General features: G+C 41.8%; 1 protein-coding gene across 3 annotated transcripts in view; it reads right to left on the reverse strand.

The window, feature by feature from the left end:
* LOC141914327 (atrial natriuretic peptide receptor 1-like) overlaps positions 1–25,140 on the reverse strand; it is a 213,819-nt gene that overhangs the window by 11,385 nt on the left and 177,294 nt on the right. For all 3 annotated transcript variants that reach the window (XM_074805602.1, XM_074805600.1, XM_074805601.1), the window contains 7 exons: positions 3,812–3,923; positions 2,686–2,881; positions 2,309–2,444; positions 1,549–1,640; positions 950–1,088; positions 684–768; positions 99–228 (listed from right to left, as the gene is read on the reverse strand). In XM_074805602.1, coding sequence (XP_074661703.1) covers positions 99–228; positions 684–768; positions 950–1,088; positions 1,549–1,640; positions 2,309–2,444; positions 2,686–2,881; positions 3,812–3,882 — 849 coding nt within the window. In that variant the 5' untranslated portion in view covers positions 3,883–3,923. The remainder of the gene's footprint in view (positions 1–98; positions 229–683; positions 769–949; positions 1,089–1,548; positions 1,641–2,308; positions 2,445–2,685; positions 2,882–3,811; positions 3,924–25,140) is intronic.

Below are 25,140 nucleotides of genomic sequence, written 5' to 3' on the forward strand. Positions count from 1 at the left end.
TATACTGTTCCGTCGATACGTTTCTAGGATTGAGGAAAGCATCGGAGTAAGAAGTAGCCCTACGGAGCCACCCGTCGGAGCCCCCCATTGATACGTACCCGATTCAGACTCATACGACTTCCAGACCGTTTCAACTGGCCCTTGTTACATCGTTCAGTCCCGAACATTATGTCTTCCCATTTGATTCGCCAATTCATTTCAGCCAGTTCAGCTTCAAGTTTATAATACCTACAAGTGATAATAGATGGCGTTATAGGCTACACTTAGAGATATATAGGAGATCAAGTAAGATGGATCAATCAGTAAGTTAGGGAGATGAGTAGTAAGGGGCGGAGAAGGCCAGACGGGATTAAATAGGGAATGAGATGAAGAGTAGAAAGAAGTGAGCTTAGATGAGTGAGAAATGAAAGGAAGAGAGAGTGGGAGAGAGTGGGAGAGAGAGGGAGAGAGAGGGAGCGGGAGAGAGAGGGAGAGAGGGAGAGAGAGGGGGAGAGAGGGAGAGAGTTAGAGGAGAGGGAGAGAGAGGGAGAGGAAGAGAGAGAGAGAGAGAGAGAGAGAGAGAGAGAGAGAGAGAGAGAGAGAGAGAGAGAGAGAGAGAGAGAGAGAGAGAGAGAGAGAGAGAGAGAGAGAGAGAGAGAGAGAGAGGGAGAGGGAGGGAGAGTTAAAGTCATAGAATGTCGAACCTGTAGATGAATATGACGGCTACCAGTACGATGAGCAACAACGACCCGAGAACACAAATAACAATCATCCATTTCGGGAACGGTTCTGAAAGACATCAACGTTTACAACAATTTTAGTCTCAAAATATCATAAATCAAGAAAAGTTTATTCCCGCTACCAACGCATGCGTCAAAAAAAATTTTTTTTATCCGTGTTCCGGTAAAACTTCATTTTCCAATGAAATTTCTTATCTCGTATTCTATAAAATGCTAATTCACTTTCTTACCGTCGTCGGGACATCCTGAACCGTCGAAGCCACATTCCGGGGTATCTTTAGGCGGAGTCTTCCTGTCTCCAGCCCAATGTATAACTTTACCGGGAACTGGTTCGTATTGTTTCTTGTTACCATAGTAATTAGCGACCACCTTGGGAATAGAAAAGAAATAAATCACAGAAATTAAAGCGATCAAGAGAAAATAGACAACATTTGCCAAAAGAGTATGACGAAAGGAGACGGGAGCAAACTCCGAAGATATTGCCGACAAAAATGGAACTGACAAGAACGTAACTTAATCTTCATGATTCACCGAGTCCCTCATGAGATACGTTGTCTAGAAGCAGGACGTCCTGGTAGATGTTGAGCATAAGAATGATGTCATAGAAGGCGTGTTCATAAAGGAATACGTTCTGGGAGACGTTGACTTAAGGAAGGGCGACATAGGAGGCGATGTCATAATGGAGGGACGTCCTTTTAAAACGCGAAGACTTTAGACTGAGCTCCGAAACAATGATCTGATGAAGGGCATCATCTCCCGCAAGAATTACTTGGGAAAGAGTCCTTAGTTCGGAAGACATGTAACTCGTAGGACAATCAGCTTTGCTTACCTCGAATTTTTTAGTGACTGGATTGAGATCAAGTAAGGAATAGTCAGCGTTTCGGTCACCGTTCTCATCAATGCTAACAGTACCGGTTATACCTGTACAAGAGTCGAGTAAAAACAAACATAAGTACAACATCAAACGCAGCAACTGAAATATTCTTCAAGAAAAGGGGGCAGTTGCCACATAAGTCCTAAAAAGGTCTCAAAATCCTATGGATACTTAAGGACTTTTTATATTTGTTTTATGTTTTTTTTTCGACTTCACTCCGCTAAAAGGTAAAGGAGCAAAGTTACATAAACATCAACATCAACAATTGTCGTGGCATTTTGTGTAAGATGAAGTTGAAACCATGATCAATTTTATCAATCAACGTGAGGTCACAAGAAGGATGAAAGTGATCAATTTCATCCAACGTAACAACTTTGACATTTGTAAATAACAGAGCCGTTATAGCTGAAAGAGTTTTGTCGACTTCACCCCGAATGGTTAAGGAGCATATTTTTCAACAATCTACACTTTCGATATCAGGCCTTTTGCTGAGGAGTAATGTTTTTGTCGACTTCACTCCACCGAATGGTGAAGGAGAAAAGTTACATAAACATCATCAACCTTAAAAATTGTCGTGGTATTTTGTATACGATAAAGTTGAAAGGTTGAAAACGTATGATCCATTCAATAAGCAGCGCTTTAAGAGTGACAAGCTGACATGGAGTGGGGGTATCGGAGGTATTCTTTTCGGCCGATAGGGGGCATCAATACAAACCTTCGAATGTACGATTCCACATGCGTTTGGTGATCTCAGCGCCATCTGTGATATTATACCCGTCTCTTAACGTTTCGTTCAACGCCAGCGCGTACAATATGACCGCATCGTGGAATGCTCCGACAAAACTATTCACCTGAAATTCATAAATTCGACATTTGAATATTGAAGGCCTGTTAGACGGGTTTTTGCTCCCATCTTAACATTGGTCAACCTGAAGTTATTCGCATTTTGTAGTGCCCCATTAAGATTTTTTAAACCTCCATCAGGGATAATTAAGCATTTTCAGGGACTGTCCCTGATAATCAGGAACTGTTGACAGCTCTATAAAGAGTAAAAGGAATTTCAAAATTCTAAAACAAGACCTCATCACTTACCTCTTCTTCGCCATAAGTAAAATTCCTATATTCGTCTTTAGCGCGAGATTTCACCTCATCCGAGAAGTTACGGTATTCACCGCTATCCGGTTTACGTAACGTTACCGTCATCAACGCTTCGTACGCCTTACGAGCTTTCTCGTTCTCTTCGTCCGTAGCGTTAGGACTGACCCACGGAGTTTCACTTTTGTTTTTACTGAAACGACGACGATGAGAAAGTCAGATATAGGACCGATACTTGCTATTCACTACAATCACGATACGAATGCATAAAAGAAGAATGATGTTAAAATTCCAAATTTTGGACGCAAGCACTTTGAAAAAATGAGTGCTGACATTGTCCATTGTGGCATAGAGGTCATTGGCTATATTCAATTTCATTCTGTACCAAGTTCTACAGTTCTGAAGGTTCTTTGTTTTCTTGAACCCCAGGTCTACAATAATATGTGCTGTCAATATGATTCTGTACCAAGTTCTACAGTTCCACATGTTGTTCTTGATCCTAAACCTAAGTTTCACAGTAACTGTGGTCTGTGGGTTTAATGTGATCTTAAAACCAGTTATCCAGTGGTATGGGTGGCCTTCGCCTTGGACCAGAGCTACCCTAATTCTGTATTAGTTCACATTCACTTAATTCTATTCCTTTGCATATAGTTCTTCGTTTTAACACACAACAGCAACTGTAGAAATTGCTTTACAATAATTGAAACGCACAGAACTAACTCTTTGTGGTAAAGATACTAAATTCATTTGAGCCTCGGGTGATCGCTCGCGACGCCAACTCGAGTCAACTTTGATGTCACAACACAACCGGAGGCATCAGTTTTAATTACTGTTTCTGACTTTGAACTTTACGAACCAACCGTAGACACGAAAAACTGCGTCAATTTTCGATCGGGTCGGTTTTAGTAAATTCACCCTTTGAAATAGGTTTTTATTTCTGTGTTGCGCAAAAACTGTTTCTAGGCGACGAATTGAAATGTGAACGGATACTATTGTTGTAGTCCGTAACCACTATTTCGCGGACTCTTTTTACACCGGGAAATGTCTACGAAATTAGCTAGTGTTACCCGGATTTCGCGGGCATTCTTTTTAACGGTGAAATGTTTACGTAATTTAGTGTTACCTGCTGAAGAGATCTATGTTGAAGAAGACATATTCTCCGTTATCGAATCCCAATTCGGCTGCGGTTAACATGATTTCGCGGACGGACTCGGAATCGGCACATAATACGATGACTGAAAAATAGGAAATAATAAAAAAAATCGATTATTTATTTAATCGCCAACTTTTTTTTAGACTGAAAATTAAGATTCGAAATTTTTTTTAAAAATTGCGGAAAATTTGTAAAATCCCTCCTGTTGCGACTAAATTCACCGAAGTTTTTTTTACGTCTCAAACTATTTGCTATTTCGGTAAAGACTCGAAAGGTATTCGCACGATTTACCGATGATTCGACAAAATACTGAAAATTGTTGAATGAAGAAGTTCTTCTTCTTTTTTTTCTCCATAACAGAAAAAAAACCTCAACAACTCATCCTGCGAGGTGTCGGGAATTAAAAGAAATACCAGCAGGTAGATAATTGAATTTCCCCCTCCCCGACCCTCCTCGCAAACGAAGTAAGGAGCGAAAAAAAGAAATCGCACGACTCACGTGACCGTGATGAACTAGTTTTTTCAGCGGAAGTGGGAGGTCGTATTATTAGCGATAAACTAATAAATAAATCCGCGGTGCGGTCAACAGGCTCGACCGCATCACGTTTGTGAACACTGGCGCACTGATTCGATTTTCTAACGATAAATCTAATTAGCATATAGTCGACATTGTTAGCGTCTCGATCACGTGTTCGCTCTGGTTATTAATTAGTTCCAAGCGAGAATCTTAGCCCGTGACTATGCAAACGGCTCCAAGAGTCATTTTAGAAAAGATGTCCGCCTCCACGAAATACCCTATGACATCATCAAATTGATGTGGGGATATAGATACTTCTAGAAAAGATGCCTGCCTCCAAAAATCACCCTATGATATCATAGACAAGATATCTATAATCCCCATATGACCTCATCAAATATTGATATAGAAAGGCGCTTTCGGAAAAGCCTCAATAAGTCCTACAGAGACATCAATTTTTGTGGTAACACATATAGCCACTTCAAAGAAAGATAGCTACGTCCATAAATCCCCCAATGACGTCATCGCGGTATTTTTACGGAGTCAGCCAGGTGTCCATACCCTTTTTATACTTAAAAGGTCCAAATATCTCCACGTATAGTACTGTTGCAGCATATACAAGATTGAATACGAACAGACGAACCTTTTACGTTGGCATTTATTGTCCTAATTGGGCGGCGCATACGATAGCTATTAACCTCACTCTTTAGCAGACATAGTGAATCGAGAGAATGGGAGAGGGTAGAGAAAGGAGTTGGAGACACGGACGTTTATTCCTACCTAATTCGATATATGGTTGCGATCAATGAAGGATACATGATTTGATTACGTGGACTTTATTAACACGATCTATGTGAGCGATAGAGTGAGTGAGCGAGGGTCTGATGTAATCAGAAATCCACGACCAGCTACTTCGGCTTCTTAATTCACGGCTTATCGTAAAGGGGTATGTGAGGGCATAAGGGAGGTGTGAGGGGTGTCAGTGTCTGTAAAGGGTATGTGAGGGCATGTAAGGGGAAACCCATGGGATGCAGGATGTGGGGGAGGGGGTAAGATGGGGATGAAAGGGTCTGTTAGAGGTGTCAGTGTCTGTTTGTGGTGTCAGGATATTTGAGGGGATGTGTCTGTCAGGCTGTCAGTCGATTTGAAGGGCGAAGAAGGGTCTCGGGAAATAGCTCTGAGAATTACAATTAAATGTCCTGCAGCGCACTATTCTGGACAGATTCGATTGTCCGCAGTCGTGCCCGGAATTTCTGGTGGTTTATGCTAAACCCATTTTCCCGAATGACTACCTCTGAGTGGAAAAAGAAAAGGTTGTATTTCTCTTTCAGAGCAGCCTGTAACCTGCAACCCCTGGGCCTGTAACCCGCATCCCCTCAGCCTAACCCGCTTCCTAATTCGACTCTTAATCACACTATTCCTCCAAATCGAACTACAAACACCAGACATTTCATCTGCTCTCACCTTCCAAAAACAGATCGTCAACACTTCAAACTACAAAGTGAATATCTGTTAAGTGTTTATGAGGGCTTCACACACAAAGTCTGAAGAGGGCGAAGAAGGCTTTGATTGTCATATTCTTAAGAAACTTTCGAAAAAAGATCTCGACACTTTTTTTCTGTCCGCCCGCGAGGAATTGAGGCAAATTTCGCGGCCGATAAATCACTGGATACCAGACGAGAATTACAGCGCGTGACATCACGCGAACCGATGCGTTAAACAATCGCAAAAAACCCGCCAGCGAAACAACCACCGCGGTAGCAGCAGCAGCAGCAGCAGCAGCAGCAGCAGCAGCAGCAGCAGCAGTAGCAGCAGCAGCAGCATCACTACTATTACCATAAGCAGCAACAGCAACAGCATCACCGCCACCATCAGCAGCAACAGCATCATCACTACCATCAGCAGCAGTAGCCGCAACATCACTACCACCATCAGCAGCAGCCGCATCAGCAGTGTCTGCACCAGCAGCAACAGCAACAATGCCACTGCATCAACAGCAAAAAGACGCCTAATAAGATTGAAGAGAGTCTGAACGCTGACGATAAGTGTGTCGTGCCGATAAACTGTATATACACCCCGCAGCGCGGGAGACAGAGAGCGGGAGAGAGATACTTAATACCGTTTATTATAGCTTAACTCAATCTGCCGGAAAAATGGACGCCCTTTAGAATGCCATGGTATCGATGCGATGATAGAGTGAGTGAGTGAGGCGCTAGTGATATAGTTTTGCCCTTTCGAAGCGCTAAGAACCTTCGATAAACGATGGTCGATTTTACGAGTCAATAAATTCTTGTTTTATATTAGGATATCCTGAAGAGATGGCCGCTTTTATGAATCCTCCATGGACATCACCGAATTGATGTGAGGATATAGACTAAAAAATGGCCGCCTCATATCATTAAGTCGATTTGAAGATATGGAAACTTCTAGAAAAGATGGCTATTTCCATAAAATCCACAAAATATCACCAAAGTAATGTGATGATAAATGTGATAGAAAAAATGGCTACCTCGATAAATCCCCTTATGACGTCAAATAGCATTTCGAATCTATAATACGGCTATGCTTATTATTAAATCATTTGCGAGAAACGCTAATCATAGGACGGTTCACTGGACTAGGAACGGAACTTTTTCGAGTCCAGAAAAAGTTTAGGTTCCGAATCAACGATCAAAGATTCGGTAACTGGTCGAACCGTTTTATTGCCGCCTCTGACGCGAAACGGTTTAAAATCTTCGACCATAAATTCACCCGATTAGTTTTAACGGTCGCGCGTTAAGCGGTTTAATGGAGTTTAATGACGCGTGACCCGCACCGCGTTTAAGTCGTCAGAAACTTGTAATTAAACCGTTTACGAGATTTAATCGCCTTCGAAATGAGTTTCTAAGGCTAAAATGAATCGATACCTTGTTTCTGATTCAGCTAGTAGAACACAGTCACAATTCGGTCGCATGTAAAACTCGGGTAAAGTTCTTGTAAGGACTCACTCATACAGATTGATACCTTGTCTCTCATTTCAGCTTAGTTTAAAAGTTGACCTAGCCAGCCGCCGATTTACCTTGTACATTACTTATAGAAAATCACGATCAAGCTGACAATAGCAGGCCCGGCAGTTATAGAAATTAACTGATTACTAATTTTATTGCAGTTTACAAAAATGACCCCAACAATTAGGACAAACCAGGTATCATTCATTCTATTCCAGCCCTCTTGGATTCTCGCTAATACCTTTCTTTAAAATCATGATCAAGCTAACAATAACAAATCCGTCAGTTATAGAAATGAACCGATTATAAATTTTATTGCAGTTTACAAAAGTGACCCCTAGGAGAAAGAAACCAGGTATCATTCATTCGATTCCAGCCTTCTTCTTGGCTTCATGGATTCTCGCTAACTTTCTTTAAAATCATGATCAAGCTCACAATAACAGACCCGGCAGTTATAGAAATGATCTGTGATCACGAATTTAATCGCAGTTTACGAAAGTGACCCCCAAGGAGAAACAAGGTATCATTTTGTTCTGGCCTTACGGTAGAAATTTGAATTTCATCGGTTTACGAGTTCGTCCCTTATTGGAAGCTGTAAAATAGCTTGCAACAATTCGCTGTATATAAACCTCTCGGCTTACACCGACCTTAACATCTAGAATAACTCGCAGATTTGTAAAAGCGAAAAAAACGTACATTTCGAAATATCGAAAAAATAAGAGATCTCAAAAAATCGATTAAATTGAGATTCATCATAGTTTTGACAGGCTAGTTTAACGGATGGTGAACAGAGCTCTCATATCGTCTGCTTCTAAGAGAACGTGCGTGCGCGGCTTCTATCAACATTTTAGATTAACTTCTACCAGGTTCCACCAGACGAACCCCCTTAGTCCGTACTAATCTGGTCTTTTTCTAACATCAACACAATATATATGCCTCCCGATATCCGACCATGTTCAGTTGGTAGGCATGAAAACATATTGTTAAACTTTCAAATCATGGAGTCTCTCATGAACCCCTTTCAATAAAGACTTTTTGGATATCCTTCAATACAGTTTCAAATGGATTAAAAAACGATGATTTAGGTCGACTGCCTGTCCTTTCTGGTCCTATTAAGACCTTTATTAGGTATGTACTACCAAAAATGAGCGAGCTAGGCCACATGGAATGCTCTCAAGTCAGGTTGAAATAGACATTTGTAATACAGACAATTTCATAAAAGATGGCTCCCTCCATAAATACCCATATGACGTCATCAAATCGATTTGGTAGATACTTACAGAAAAGATGGCTTCCACTACCCTATGACGTCGTCAAAGATGGATATGGCAAATTATTTCAGAAAAGATGGCTACCTCAATAAATCCCCTATGACGTCATCAAAACGATATGGTGGAAACTTAAAAAAAAAAGATGGCCTCCGTCTATAAAACCCCTTATAAACCTCCTTAAATGTCTGCTTCCATCTCGCTTGACACACGCCCCTCTCTCCCCCTTGTCTCCCCATCTACTCTCGACCCCTTCCTCGCGTCCCCTCTCTCTCTCTCGTCCCTCGCAAACCTACCAAACAAACTTCGGAGGTAATCGATTTCCGATCGATAGCCAGTCTGATCGGTATCTAAGTCACTGTAAGTATAAACGTGATTAATCACTGATCGATTCATTGTCACGTGTTCAGCATGATTTCGTTGTTTTTTTTTCTCACTGTCTCTCATCGCACGCGTATACTTGAAGCATTATTCTAATCGATCGATATCGCCGAGCTCCGGTATCCTATACGTACAACACACACACACACACACACGCCACTACGAGGCGGTAAATTGCTCAATTTGCGGTGGATTTAGATTCGGTATTGGGTAGGGTTATTACCGACGCGACAGTGACGACTGTTTAGTGGATCCATGCACGTTTCGTTAACACATACCTGATCAGTATCCGCGTCTAATCCACAATAAAATTACTTTAACAACTGGGATAGTTTTTTTTTTCTGGATAGTTTTTTAGTGGATAGTTTTTTCTTGGTTGGTTTTGTTTTTCTAAATGAATACAGTGAATCACAAATTTGTAAAGTCTTATTTTTCATAATGAATAAACGTCTTTGCGTCATGGCGAATAAAACTAAGTTTGTAAGTTGAGAAATTCAGTCTTGTCAGTTGCAACAAATCTATTTTTTGCAGCGATCGCATTACTCTCATCGAAGGTCACAGGAGCCCGACATGCAGCACCTTGCAGGAGCCCAACAGGTATGCAGCACTTCTTGGGAGCCCGACATGTATGCAGCACCTAGCGGGGCCGGGTGAGCGAGAAACTTTGCATCAAGTGTGTGTGGGGTCATGCAAACGTTTTCAAAAAAGGATGGCCGCCTTCATAAATCGCCTTATGACATCATCGAAATGATGCGGTGATGAAGAAACTTCTAGAAAAGGTGTAAACCGAGGTCAAACAAGTGGAAAAAGTTTTGAAAAAAAAGATCGAGAAGTTATTTTGCAATTGGCGATCAGGTCAGGCGACTGGATCAGGATTACCCTGTGATGGCGAGAGGTCAAGCGTTACCGAGATAACGGGACAATAACCGTTAGAAATCACCCCCCCCCGCAGCGAATCTGATCACCAATAGAAACAATCATATTATTGTACCAGGAAATTGATAACCGACAAACCGAAACAGTGATTTCCGGTTATAAATTCGAGACGCTCGTTTAACGACCATAAATATACCGGGCGATAAGATTGTGGTCGTATCGTCTGCTCAAAGTGGTAATAACGGAGATGATAATGTGTGTAATAAGAATCATTATACTATCTTTCACTTACGCTAGGCGCAGCGGTACAAAAAATCAATTATCGTCGTTTCGGCTCGACAAAAATCGTCGATTCCGGTTTTTAGACGCGATCGTGTTCGTAACGAACGAAAACCGAAACGCGAAACGACGAGAATGAGAATTTAATTTGAATTCGAAACAAATATGGGAGAAAGGATCTCTGGCGAAAGAGACAAATAAATTAAGGATCTCTTCTTTCTTCGTCTAGTGTTGACCCAGGAAGGGTAAACCGGTATCTACTCATACTGCCGTTAAATAACAGTTTCGTTCGATCGAATTTTCATTAAATGTTATTTACGCTTTGCTACAAATCGCGTCATAAGCTACAATTTCATTAGTTGCCTCGCTTTCAGCAATCGCTTCTTTAGTTTTTAGATCACAACTACAATGAGCTTAGACTGGTCTTAAGTTGTTAAATGCGTTATAGAACCAAAATGAGCTTAGACTGGTCTTAAGTTGTTAGATTGGTTATAGAACCAAAATGAGCTTAGACTGGTCATAAGTTGTTAGATTGGTAATAGAACCAAAATGATCTTAGACTGGTCTTAAGTTGTTAGATTGGTTATAGAACCAAAATGAGCTTAGACTGGTCATAAGTTGTTAGATTGGTAATAGAACCAAAATGAGCTTAGACTGGTCTTAAGTTGTTAGATTGGCTATAGAACCAAAATGAGCTTAGACTGGTCTTAAGTTGTTAGATTGGCTATAGAACCAAAATGAGCTTAGACTGGTCTTGTAAAGTTGTTAGATTGGTAATAGAACCAAAATGAGCTTAGACTGGTCTTAAGTTGTTAGATTGGATATAGAACTGAAATGAGCTTAGACTGGTCTTAAGTTGTCAGATTGGTTATAAAGCCACAATGAGCTTAGACTGGCCTTAAGTTTTTAGATTGGTTATAGAACTGAAACGAGCTTAGACTGGTCTTAATTTGTTAGTTTGGGTATAAGAACCAAATGAGCTTAGACAGGTCTTAAGTTGTTAGTTTGGCTATACTAATAAGCCTCTTATAGTGGTACTTCCATCCTGAAAACGGTGCCTGGAGTCTGTGATATTCAAATATCATCATTCCCTTACAACAATCGTCGTCAAAGCAACAGCCACAGAAAAAACTAATTTCATACCACATTCGACACGAGTCATTCGATACACGTGCTTTAGATTCTCGTTATTAGTTTTTGTCAGGTTTTTTTTTTCTCCAGCTTTTTGCCGAGGTTTATAGAAACCACGACCGACAGGAGTGTCGGGTGTCGGGTGCCCTAGTCTGCCTACGATCAAGAAGAGATTGGGAGAAAATATAATTCCTTTTGATTATTCATTTATCATCTAGATTACGGATTATATGGATGAATGTATTTTCGATGTATGCGCAGTTCCTCTCTGAGATTCTCATATTACCGGTGATATCATTTTGATATTTCGTCCGACAACGATTCGTGAATAATTTATCCCCGCGAAAGACGAATAGAAATTTGAGATTCGAGATTTTACTGTCGATCTGTATAATCACGATCCTTGGTTAATCCCACGGGACTCGAACCGCCAGCACTGTTTCACGCTTAGCTCTCAGACTTCCGGAGGAAAACCCATAAAAATGTGCATTCTCTGATAGCCGTTGAAGAAGATCCTTTTATATGACATCAAAACATTGATGAGGCAAAAGATATCTCTAGAAAATATCGTTATCATAGACACAGACAAATAAGAGGTAAACTACCTTCATGAATCACCCTATGACGTCATCGGGGGATTCATGATACACGACATATTGATTTGGCAAAGGATATTCCCAGAAATATAGGTTTCATAGACGCAGACAATATGTGGTAAATTGCTTTCATGATTCCCCCTATGACGTCACCAACTGATGATCCTCGCGGTGGAATTGGTAGAAAATAGAAACTTTGTATTTGTTTTTGGTGGTACCTTACAAACACGTATCGAGTTTGTGGTTTCTCCGTCATAAGGAAGTAAACATCAACGCTTAGTTTCACGAAGGTTTAAAACAATTAGCTCATCGCCATTTCTTTCTTCAAACCACGCTCCCTTTACTTCCGTTTTTTCTTGTCTTCCCCCAGAGGGCAGCACATCCTAGCCAAAATTGTTGCCAACAGAGTTTGAAGAAGGCAATGAAACCAATATCGCTGAGTCGGATAAAGTGCAGCGCGTGATCTTCTCGCGGTGGAATCTTTAATGATCCATAGGACGTAATTGTGATCGATTGGTCGCTGACGATTCCCGCTGAATTCCCTTATTCCCTGATCGAGAGCAGACGAGAGAGAGAGAGGGAGATATAGCAGACGAGAGGGAGGTATAGCAGACGAGAGAGAGGGAGGTATAGCAGACGAGAGAGAGGTATAGTAGACGAGAGAGAGAGGGAGGTATAGCAGACGAGAGAGAGGTATAGCAGACGAGAGAGAGGGAGGTATAACAGACGAGAGAGGTGGGAGACGAGAGGGAGGTAGCAGAAGTATGGAGGTAACAGACGTGCGCAGACGAACTAGACTGAGAATAGAATCGGCGAAAAAGTCGACGGATTATTATCGTTACGCAGTCGCCGTCTGCTGTTAGCAGTCCGTTTGTAAAAATAATTGTCCAATTATACGTCTGATGATGATGATATAACAGACCAGGTTAATGACGCCGAAACTCTCCGTAAAGGGATCTCGGTCGTCTGCCAACCTTCTTGGCATTCATAACAAAATACCATAGCAACTTGGAAATGTTAGCAGAAGCAAAGCAAAGAACGGATCCACGTATAAATTTACATTTCGTAAAATGGCTGCCCCCATGAATCCCCCAATGACGTCACTATTAGTTGATGCTATAAAGCCACTGCATGGAAATATGGTCGCCTTCATGAATCCTCCAATGACATCATCAAATTGATGATAGTAAATGATGGCTATTTACAAAAATTCCGATATGACTCCATGTAAAATATGTTGTGCATAAACAATAGCGAAATGAGTACATCTCTAGATCACCCTATGACGTCATCGAATTACGTGCACTTTATTGTTTAGCAGAAGTTGGCGAAGTTACGTAAATTGATGATAACGGGAGGAATCACGTCGTTTGTCGAGGAGAATTTTACACTTGTCACTCGGCGACAATTTCTCTAAATGATCTAAATTAGTTTAGCATTGTAAAAACGTCGATAATTTCTGACGATGACACAACAGCATCAGCAGCATCAGCGGCAGACGATATTATCTACACCGCAACGGCGCCATTATCTTAATCTCGTTACAACAGACGTCGAGTCTTCGAAACTTCTTCCGCTAAAATGTCTTCACCTCTCCCGACGACGGTGTTAATTCTCGGAGCTGCCACCGGCAGGCGAGTAGCTTTTAGATTTTAAAACTTTTAAAACGTCGTCTGCGTCGAGTAGGACGGTAAGTGTCGGTTTTAGTTTAATCCTATTAAACAGTTTGAAACTCCGAGCAGACGATACCGCGGATTAAATCTTACTCCCACTCTTCCTCCCTACGCTGGCGTAAAGTATTCTACTCCTAAAGAGTGACTATCTAATCTTATTCCTCCTTAAACGTAGTTACGACTTGGGGGAGATGAGAGCAACAATATCATCTCCTTAGTGATAATACCACGACCGTTATAAGTAACGATAGCGATGAGATTTTGAATCGGGTTCAACGCGTGAAATGCTTTTAAGATTACCAAAGGCTTCACTGACGGTGTTAATGAATCAAGCAGTAGGCAAAGGAAGGGGGTATCTAACTGGTAACAGGTTGAGATATGAAGATGAAGAGCTCTAATCGAAAGCTTTTAGGCGTAACACGTCGTCATTTCAACCAGCCCTGGAAGTGGTAGTATCCACAGTGATCTCCGTCGCACTTCCAGATCCTATAGTTCACCAAACTTGTGGTACACCAGGCGCAAACGTTCTTGGCGAAGTCGCGCTCGAAATACAACAGTACACGTTACCTCACAATAAGAAGGACTCCATCAGTAAAAATGGTTGTATCCAAAGTGATATCCGTCATTCTCCGATCCTATAGTTTACCCAACTTTGCTACATCAGACACTAACGTCCTTGGCAAAGTCGCGCTCGACACAATAGTAGCACAAGTACAATAGTACACGTAACCTCTCAGTAAGGAGGACTCCATGGATGTCGATATCAATAAAAAGCGATATTAACATTCGATGAAGAGGGTTAACTGGTTGAAACAGTGACACGGAGGGGATTGGCGGAGAGCTCTCGTCGGAGGCTTTTAGGCAAAATTGGCTGTTAACATAGTGTGCCAGACGCCACACTAAAACACAGTATCAAAAGTACAAAAGAAGTCGCGAAAATAACCCCATGAATATCAATGTCAATTACAAGTTTGTTTACTCTATAAATCCGCCAATGACGTGTAGTTATAGATACTATCAAATTCTCAACAACTCCATGAACTCGTTAAGACAACATAACATTAACACGTGGTATCATAGACTTTTCCAGAAAAAAAAAGGATTGAATGTCAATATCGATAAAATCCAACTTGACATTCATCAACAGGTGGTGTTGTAATGATGGCTGCCATTATAATCACCCAATGACGTCACGATACTTTAAAACATGAATCACCTGAGATCTGGTATTATAGGCACTTCCAGAAAAATGGCATCCTTCATGACATCATAAAATGGCCGCTTCCTTAGGTCACTTTCTGAAATGACTTTTTACAGAACAATCACTGATTCAGTTTTAGTGTCGCCGATAAATCAAGTCTCAAGTAAGTAATTGATGACGTCATAGGGGGCGTTTTATGGACGAAGACACTTTAGAGAGAAGTGATGCTTAGCCGAAGGAGTGTGTAGATCAAGTATCAGCCATTCTAACGGAAAAAATCCCATTCCAAACGCCCACACAGACAGACACAAAGTTGTGGACAACGGATGAAAACATTGTTGAATATTTGAATTGCATCGCGTGATTCGTAAAGGGTTAATACGTCGGTTATTGTCTGTTCGATATTAACGGAACCAGCAAAGATACGTTAACAGTCGTAAATCACGCGAACCAAAAAATGTCGTCTCTGTTTGGTAAATATTACGAGTTTGCACGATTTGTTTGTGTGTCTGTTCTGTAGTACGTCGAGACGGCCGTCGTTTGACAGTTGTGAAATTGGTCTGTCCTCTCTCGAGTAAACACGTAAATGAGCCGCCGCGGAGTTATTCGGTATCGTGTCGAGCAGTTTGAAGTTATATTCCGATTGAGTAGTAGGGTATCGTGTTAGGCAGACTATTGTACGCAAATGAAGCATACTTGTTTCGGTTGCGCTAGTGGTATTTGCTAATGGCGTACTAGAACGCTCTTCAGAGGTCGTTGAACCAACCGTGACATCCATTATCCTACATTCCAACTCACTCTTCACGTACTCTATAGATGGCGCACTACTAGAATTCTCTAATGGCGTACTTGACCTCTCGTAAAGAGGACATCTTACCCCCAATGGCTCCTAGCATCTTATCCCACCTCACTCTCTCAATCTCTATAGACCTCACATTAACCTTTGCCACGCTACAAGAATTCGCTAATGGCGTACTAGACCTCTTAACTAAGGGGATATCTTACCCCGAAGGTCTAACCCTAACATCCCATATCCCACCTCTCTCCCTCGACAGTCCTCGTCCCACACTCGCTCGTTTTCGCTTCGCTCTGGACAAACGGCGTTCTTATCAGAATCTCAAGGGTCGGACGTAAATGTGTCAGCGAAAATGAATAATTAACTAATGGTGTCGATTGAGCATAAACAAAGATAACACGAAACGGACATTCGGGAGCAGACGATTTCCACAAACACCAGGAAATCTACTGAACACGTGACGTGTGTGGGTTGATGGTTGGTAAAGGGTTAATCCCAGCGGAGAAAAAACACAATAAATCATGTTTACGGAACTAACTACACTATTCGTCCCGTGCGACGTCTTAAAACTGCGTTCAGCTAATCCGTTACCTAATAAACTCGTTCGCCTCGCCGTCCCTAGGGGGCGATAGTAGGTGATTCAATAGCGACGCTATTGGCGGTGATAAAACGGTCCCCCGGGGACCGACTCGGCAGGTCATATTTTATTTAGCTCCACTCTCAGGAGGTGCCATCTCTTCATGGGATCAACCAATAACTGTGAAGGATTTATCAATCTGACTGCGACCTTACATTTCCGTAACTACCTTGACACACATCATTTCAGTGTCAAGTTCGGACGATCAGTTTTTGAAAGTGTGCTGATAAAATGTCTAATATCTGGTGTTTGTAGTTCATTTTCAATTAGAAATGTCTCAGGTGAAGCACTGAACACATGTGAAGTGTGGACGATCAGTTTTTGAAAGTGTGCTGATAAAATGCCTAATATCTGGTGTTTGTAGTTCATTTTCAATTAGAAATGTCTCAGGTGAAGCACTGGACACATGTGAAGTGTGGACGATCAGTTTTTTAAAGTGAGCTGTTAAAATGTCTAATGTCTGGTGTTTGTAGTTCATTTCCAATTAGAAATGTCTCAGGTGAAGCACTGAACACATGTGAAGTGTGGACGATCAGTTTTTGAAAGTGTGCTGATAAAATGTCTAATATCTGGTGTTTGTAGTTCATTTTCAATTAGAAATGTCTCAGGTGAAGCACTGAACACATGTGAAGTGTGGACGATCAGTTTTTAAAAGTGTGCTGATAAAATGCCTAATATCTGGTGTTTGTAGTTCATTTTCAATTAGAAATGTCTCAGGTGAAGCACTGAACACACGTGAAGTGTGGACGATCAGTTTTTAAAAGTGTGCTGATAAAATGTCTAATATCTGGTGTTTGTAGTTCATTTTCAATTAGAAATGTCTCAGGTGAAGCACTGAACACATGTGAAGTGTGGACGATCAGTTTTTAAAAGTGTGCTGATAAAATGTCTAATATCTGGTGTTTGTAGTTCATTTTCAATTAGAAATGTCCCAGGTGAAGCACTGAACATCAGTTTCTGAAAGTGTGCTGATAAAATGTCTAATGTCTGGTGTTTGTAGTTCATTTCCAATTAGAAATGTCTCAGGTGAAGCACTGAACACATGTGAAGTGTGGACGATCAGTTTTTGAAAGTGTGCTGATAAAATGTCTAATATCTGGTGTTTGTAGTTCATTTTCAATTAGAAATGTCTCAGGTGAAGCACTGAACACATGTGAAGTGTGGACGATCAGTTTTTAAAAGTGTGCTGATAAAATGCCTAATATCTGGTGTTTGTAGTTCATTTTCAATTAGAAATGTCTCAGGTGAAGCACTGAACACACGTGAAGTGTGGACGATCAGTTTTTAAAAGTGTGCTGATAAAATGTCTAATATCTGGTGTTTGTAGTTCATTTTCAATTAGAAATGTCTCAGGTGAAGCACTGAACACATGTGAAGTGTGGACGATCAGCTTTTGAAAGTGTGCTGATAAAATGTCTAATATCTGGTGTTTGTAGTTCATTTTCAATTAGAAATGTCCCAGGTGAAGCACTGAACATCAGTTTCTGAAAGTGTGCTGATAAAAAACTTCCAAATATCACCTTCGACTGGTACAACGACTCTCCAAAGATGAGATATTTGAGGAGGTAGTGGATCCATGTTTCGATGAATAAGGACGGCTCCTACTTTTTCGCACGTTGCAAATTCCGTTCACGTTCGTGTGGCTAACAATTAATCAGCGACAGATTTCAAATCTCCCATCAGGTTAAATAACGACGAATCGACGAGATAGCTCCCGATATCTCGATATGTATCTCGACGGGGATATTTCTCTATCTCGACGGGAATCTCGTTGTGCTCGGAATACCCCGCGAACACATCGCCAGCAATAAAACTTTTTTATTGCTTACTACAAACACTGATTCCTCGCTTGCCGATGGGAGTTTTATATGGATGAGATTTGATGTCGGATTTACTTCGTATTGGCTCATGAATTTACAACTGTGGAACTAACTCCAGAGTAAATTAAATCCATACAACAGTGAAACTGGGTTCGGAGTCAAATTAAATCCATACAACTGTGGAACTGGGTCCAGAGGTAAATTAACCCCACAAAACTGTGGAACTTGGTCCAGAGTCAAATCAAACCAACTCAACTGTGGAACTGGGTTCAGAATAAAATTAAAACCACACAACTGTGGAACTGAATCCAGAGACAAATCAAACCCACGCTTGCTGTGGAACTGGGTCCAGGGTCTAATTAAACCCATACAACTGTGGGACTAGATTCATAGACAAATCAAACCCACGCTTGCTGTGGAACTGGATCAAGAGTTAAATTAAAACCACACAACTGTGGAACTGGATCAAGAGTTAAATTAAATCCACTCAACTGTGGAACTGGGTCCAGAGTCTAATTAAACCCATACAACTGCGGAACTGGATCCAGAGACAAATCAAACCCACGCTTGCTGTGGAACTGGATCAAGAGTTAAATTAAATCCACTCAACTGTGGAACTGGATTCAGAGTCAAATTAAACCCACACAACTGTAGGACTGAGTCCGGGTCATGGATGGAGAGAGCGAGAGGGAGAGATAGGCGGAGAGAGTGGTGAAGCCTTCCAAAATCTCGTCTCTCGTCTGCCATTCCTCGGGGGAAGCTATAATTACCTGTTTGCTTGGCGAGATCGACCAGGCGAATCAAAATGCCTAACTAGCCGTTTCAAATCTCCTACCGAACGCGAAGCCATAACAACTACTCCGGGAGTAGCAGCTAACACACGTCTTCTTATCTTACATAGACTTATCCGGTCTTACCACCTCTTACCGAGCGGCAAGGAAGATGTTAGCCGATTTGTGTAATACGTCATCACAATTAGGGCGATTAGATTTTCGTTTGTAAGGCTTTCCTTTTTTTCGCTGTTGTTTTTGTCGGAGGTATTTGAATAACATCGGAAACAATGCGACTTCGGTAGGTGGCGCCACTGACCTGGGGAAATTCGGGGAATTATGACCAATTTTACCAAAAAAACAGGAAAACTCTTTTCACCTATTTCCAAACTCTTACTTTGAAATATTATCATCCATCTTTTTCCCCGAACTCCCAACCAGCTAACCAACTTCAAGAACTTTTTTCTCCATTTCCTCCGCTAACACTAAGCGTAATAGAGTCAGAATATGCTGATTCTCTTTATTTGAATTTTCACATTTTTTAATATCAATAATTTTGCAACAGAGTTTATCGAGAATGAAAAGGTCACGCGCGCGCTCGACACCTAATTATGGTAATTGTACACGCCATCGGAAAACTCCAGGCTCTGGGGATTAGAATTGAGCGTCGACCCTCCGAGATTGTAGCGGCAGGTGATTTTATTGTTCAAATGTCATCGACGTCGTTTCTTATCGGTTCAAAAACCGTTGACAGATCTAATTTGAATATGGATATCAAATTCGAGAAAGATAAAAATCCACCCGCGCGACGCGCATCTGAATTTTCGTCGAAAAGCAATTTTCGATTTGAAAAAGTTATCATCGTCACCACCACATCGAGGTTGAGTGGTCGAGTAAATCAGGAATTTCTTTTCAAAATTGATATTTCAAATTCGCAGAAACGAAATCTCAAATTAACGGCACCAGGCACTCACCATTTCACCATACTCGATCGAGAGAGGCGGAATGCGTGTCGGGAGAATACGTTAATTTGAAATTCAAAATCATCCGTCAACAGCAACCACCGCATAAGTGCGTAACGGGCATGCGAAATACGAAATTCGAAAATAACCGTCAACTCTGTGTCAACCGTCGCGGTGGTCTTATCACGTTCGCGTGAATTCCCGCGAGATCTCGTCGGATAACGCGACAGGCGACGAGAGTTCGGGTATTTAAAAATTGATCGTTCTCCCTCTCTTTCTCGACTGGGAACGAAGATCGTATCTCGATAATCTGTCAAAACCGACCAACGACATTCGACAAACGACGAACGATTCTCGTCGTAAGCAAGTCGTAAAATGGCGGCGAAGGAGGAATGTCGCTTATTGAGAGACCTGATTGTAAAATCAAATATTAAATCACTTTACACCGAATTTTCTGCCGTTTGAATATGGAAAAGGAACATTAACGTAACGTAAGCGTTTTGCCGAAACTACGTTGGAACACGTTAACGTTGTGTGTCGACGTGACGTTGAAACGTTAGACGTTTGTTTACGTCGAGAAGTTATGAAACGTCGGGCGCGAGTTTACGACCGTAGTTTACGCTACGAAAACGTCGTATAATCCAGCGCAATCTTTACGTAAACGTGACTTGAATTGTTGAACAACGTAAAAAAAAATGAAGTGTTCAACGTTCAACGTAAAGTTCGACAATACGGATACATTGTAGAGGTAGCGCCATCTATTGTGGCGCTTTAAAGTTGCTGTACATCTGATTCATACAAGCAGCCATCTTTTCATGAAGGTTCTACAAAACAAAATGAGTCGGGATGTGACGTCATAGAAAGGGAATGAATGGAGGAAGCGCCATCTATTGTCGTAACTATAAAGTTGCCGTAAAGTTGATCGTTCAGAAAACGAAAACTGAGAATCAGAAAAAAGTAACACGAACGAGAAACGGAGCTGTAAATCATCGCAGACGATTTCGATTAGAATTAGGTCTTTGGCAAATAGCGATGAAACGGCCGCCATTTTTCATTTCGTTTGGTATTTACGATGTTTACCGAACGTGCCCGACACGACATCGATATCTCATCGGACGATCATCGTTACTATCGCCCTCTAGCGCCAAATCCGCTTAGATTTATGATTAGGTCAACAACGGCTTTTACCAGCCGACATAAATCACCGTCTGCGCCCTTCCCCCTCCGCCCCTACACGCAGACGAGACCCCCCTCTCCCCAAACACCAGACCTAATATTTACCCGAAATATCAGACGAACGAAATCTCGCGCTAAATCACGTACACTAACAAACGAACGAGATTCGGAACTGCGGCGACGTGTGATTTTATAACGTTTCTTAACGGCTCAATTCCGTGACGACATACGTACAGCGCACGTAACGTTAGCGTTAACGTCAACATTTCCGACGTTAAGAAACGTTAACGTCAAAACTTGGTAACTTTCGGCGTTATTTATGATCGTTTTCTGACATTTCGTGATTTTTTTTTAAATTGTTGCAAGGGTCGTTAGGCGTTTGTTGAAAGTCGTTTGTTGTAAGTCTATTGTTGGACGTCTTATGCCGAAAATCGGATGAACCATTGTTGGCGGCGTTTGTTGCTCGATTCTCGACGAGGAACCGGAACCGGACGCGCGGTCAATCTTTACTCGTAACGGCGTTTCGTAGCAACGTCGATACGGGTCGATCGTAAAATACAGAAAACGGCATCCGAAACGTCAATTTTGTTTCGACCGTGTCCAGAGTAAACAAACGAAACGTCGATTGCTGTTGAATATTTGATGACGGAATCGATGGCGAATTCGTGCTTAAAACAAACACACTGCCCCCTATTAGTACAAACAAACGCAGGCGTTTCCAGTGTCCTCTGTGTCAAATGCCAAAGGACCCTGTCTGGCAAACATACAAAGGGGATTATAATCCCCAGTTTTGTTTAATGCCAAAAGGACCTTGTTTGGCAAAGGGGATTTCACTGCGCCTTTTCTAAATGCCAAAAGGACCGATGACCCTATGGCCGATTTTTGTCTCCTGCTAAGTAAAATAAGAAACATCTTTTTCACCAAATTTTATTGGACCCATTGCAGAACCACAGCACGATTCCGCGGCAACATCAAAATCATTATAACAGTGGGAGCCGTTACGCCGCGTCGGTTATTTTGAAATTCAAATTTTGACTTCATGCCGCGATATGATGAATACGAAGGCTGCACAGTCAGGCAGGTACTAGCACCAGTAGCAGCAGCAGTAACAGGAGCACCGCGGTGTTGCAGCATTTATCTTCATCAGAGGCGAGATAGTTATGACAGCTAGTTGTAATAGATCGACTCTAACAGCGAATAAACATGCATTGAAAACCACAAAGCTACAAACCGTTTCACCTGCATTTTTATTAAGTCACCAACTGTGAGTTGTCAAGAATAATGTCTTGTGCGGGGCACTTCTCAGTGCATGGGTCATCCGTGTGGGTGGGTCAACTTTCTGTTGATGGCCCATCCTTCTGTGGTTGGGTCAACATTCTGTTAGTGGCCCATCCTTCTGTGGTTAGTCAACTTTCTGTTGGTGGCCCATCCTTCTGTGGTTGGTCAACTTTCTGTTGGTGGCCCATTCTTCTGTGGTTGGGCCAATTATCTTGGATTTGGCCATCCATTTGTGGTTGGGTCATGTTGGTGGGTCATCCTTTTGTGGCTGGGTCCTGTTGGTGGCATATCCCAATTTCTTGGTAACGCCACTAGGATGAAAAGGAATGCTATGTATGCCCTACTATGGGATGCCCTACTATGGGAATGCTCCCCTATGGGATGCTGCTCCGGAAGGAAAGCCCCCACTATGGGATGCTGTTCCAAAGGGAATGCTCCACTGTGGGATCATGCTCCGGAAGGTATGCCCCACTATGGGATGCTGTTCCAAAGGGAATGCTCCCCTATGGGATGCTGTTCCAGAAGGTATGCCCCACAATGGGATGCTGCTCCAGAAGGTATGCCCCACAATGGGATGCTGCTCCAGAAGGTATGCTCCACTACAGGATGTTGCTCCAAAAGGAATGCTCCACTACCGCTATATTATATAACCACAATGTGCTCTAGTTAGTGACTGTGACGATGAAGAGGATATTGTGATAAACCGCTTCCTAAATGTCAAAAGCATTGATTAAACTTATTCCCGCTAATTTGAGCTGTATCCCTGGTTATTACTCGAGGATTAAACGAAACGCCGATACGATAGATATAATACCGGGTTGTTGAAAAAATAGCTTTCGAAAGAGGTGCGCGCGAGATTAAATTTTCAAATTAATTCTCTCGCCGTCGCTGTTCTCAAATACCCGCCGGTCCCGAACAGCGAGGAGTAAAAGAAGCGAGAATTGCAATTAACAATCTGGGATTGTAGCCCCGGGAGACATCGACACCGTCATAGGTACCACCGTGTCTGCACGTGGTGGGCGTCGGGTGGCTCCGATAGTAGACAGAGGGGTGAGAGAGGGGATGTGAAAAAGGATCTGATTCTGAGAGGGGTGCATCCCTATGATTAAAAGGGCACCTGCAAAGAAAGCTCATCGCAATCATTATCTTACGGAAATATAGAGAACAGGAATGCAGGAATTTAGAATTTGATAGATAGCAGTGTACTATTTTTCATTTTATCGTTAAACTTCAAGGTAACTTGACATTTTACACGGCACCTCTTGCACTCCAACCTTGGATCCGTCCCCGCGATGGACTGCTTGAAGTTGCCTGTTCTTACTGGTGCTTTGCAGACCTGCGTCAGTTATGTACAAAGGCAGAAAAAAGACAGAAAATAAGGGGATAGTTGCTTCCAGACATAGCAGAGAAGATAAGGCAGGTAATTAACAAATTACCGAGAAAACGACACTACGCTGCTAGGGGTATGATCGTTGCTATTGTAACCGTTATAACAATACGCAGTCGTTAGAATTTCGAAAGTTTTAATTGAAATATTGCACGCGCGAGACTCCGGGAGGCGGTTGGAAGGAAGCAAATCAGAAATGTCAGATTAAGTTTTTAATTACAGAAGGTACGTCAGGTTTGAATCAGGTGTGGTCTCAGGTGTGGTGGTGAACTTTATTCAACCGAAAGTCGGTAATAGCGATAACTATATAAATCTCATTTTCTCAGGAGTGTCAAAGTGTCCATTGACAAGAAAGTTAACTTGATCATACCATCTCATCAGGTGAGGTGATATCCCTCAGTCAGGTCTTTCATAAACCTCATTTTTTAAAAAGCAAAAAGAAACGTTTATTAATACTATATTTTCCTCACCAGAAGAGGTGATATCCCCACATCGGATGAGGTAATATTCCCTCATTGGATCAGGTAATATCCCCCATATCAAGAGAATTGATATTTGAACATCAGGTGAGGTGATATCACCCTGAAAAGCGAAATATATCTTACATGAACCTCATTTTCTAAATGCAAAAGAAAGTTTGATTAACACTAACTTGTTCTGGGTCACCAGGAGACTGGTGGTGGAATACATGTGAATCAAGTAATGAAAAAGGCGGGTGAACAATAGGTGTTCGGAAAATAGATATCTAAAACGAATTGCTCATAATATATAAGAGACATATCACGTGTGGGGTCGCTAGAGAAACAAGACAAATGTAAAACAATATGTCCAAGAGGTTGTCAAGCAAGCGATGCGTGACGTAATTTGACATGTAACGGCTATAACTATAGAGTTACGAGGCAACGCCTGGATGAGTTTGTAAGCCATTTCGATGTCTGGCACGGCGCTGTATCGTCTGCTAAGTAGCATCGGAGGATGACTTTATTTAGAAGTCTTCGGGGCATCGTTTCATCATGATATTGATACCGGGCTTGAGCGCCACTCGGCCTTATCTGAAATGGACCAAAGATGAGTATCTGGTATATCTGGATCAAGGTCCTACCGGTAGATCAAGATGGGGTACAAACTATGAACTTGTATGAAGTTCCCAAGGAAGGATTAGAATAAAAGACGGATATAGACTTTATAAAGACGGATTTATCCCACTAGTTCCACTGCTAGATCTGGATTACGATCGGGCCAGACTACTTGTCAAAATATCCTAATGGCAATCGAGCTTTGAAACTGGAAATAGCTGAGCTTGCCAAAATGGTAAAATGAATAGAATCAAAATGCATTTGGCCTGGGATCCAAAACCGCAGATACACTTGAGCTTGGAATAAATGGCCCTAGTGTCAGAAGTGGTATGCTAACATCAAGACTGTGACTTCGCATGCAAAACCAAATTGGTACAGAATTCACTCTTGATTATTTGCCAATAGATTTACAAGTGAATGTACTTTAAGTCGAGGCTCCTGTCGAAGTAAAGGAATAGACGAGGTTCTGAGTCATGTCTCTGTATCACT

The sequence above is a fragment of the Tubulanus polymorphus genome, chromosome 12, assembly GCF_964204645.1.
Source record: "Tubulanus polymorphus chromosome 12, tnTubPoly1.2, whole genome shotgun sequence".
In the NCBI taxonomy this organism is placed as follows: Eukaryota; Metazoa; Nemertea; class Palaeonemertea; order Tubulaniformes; family Tubulanidae; genus Tubulanus; species Tubulanus polymorphus.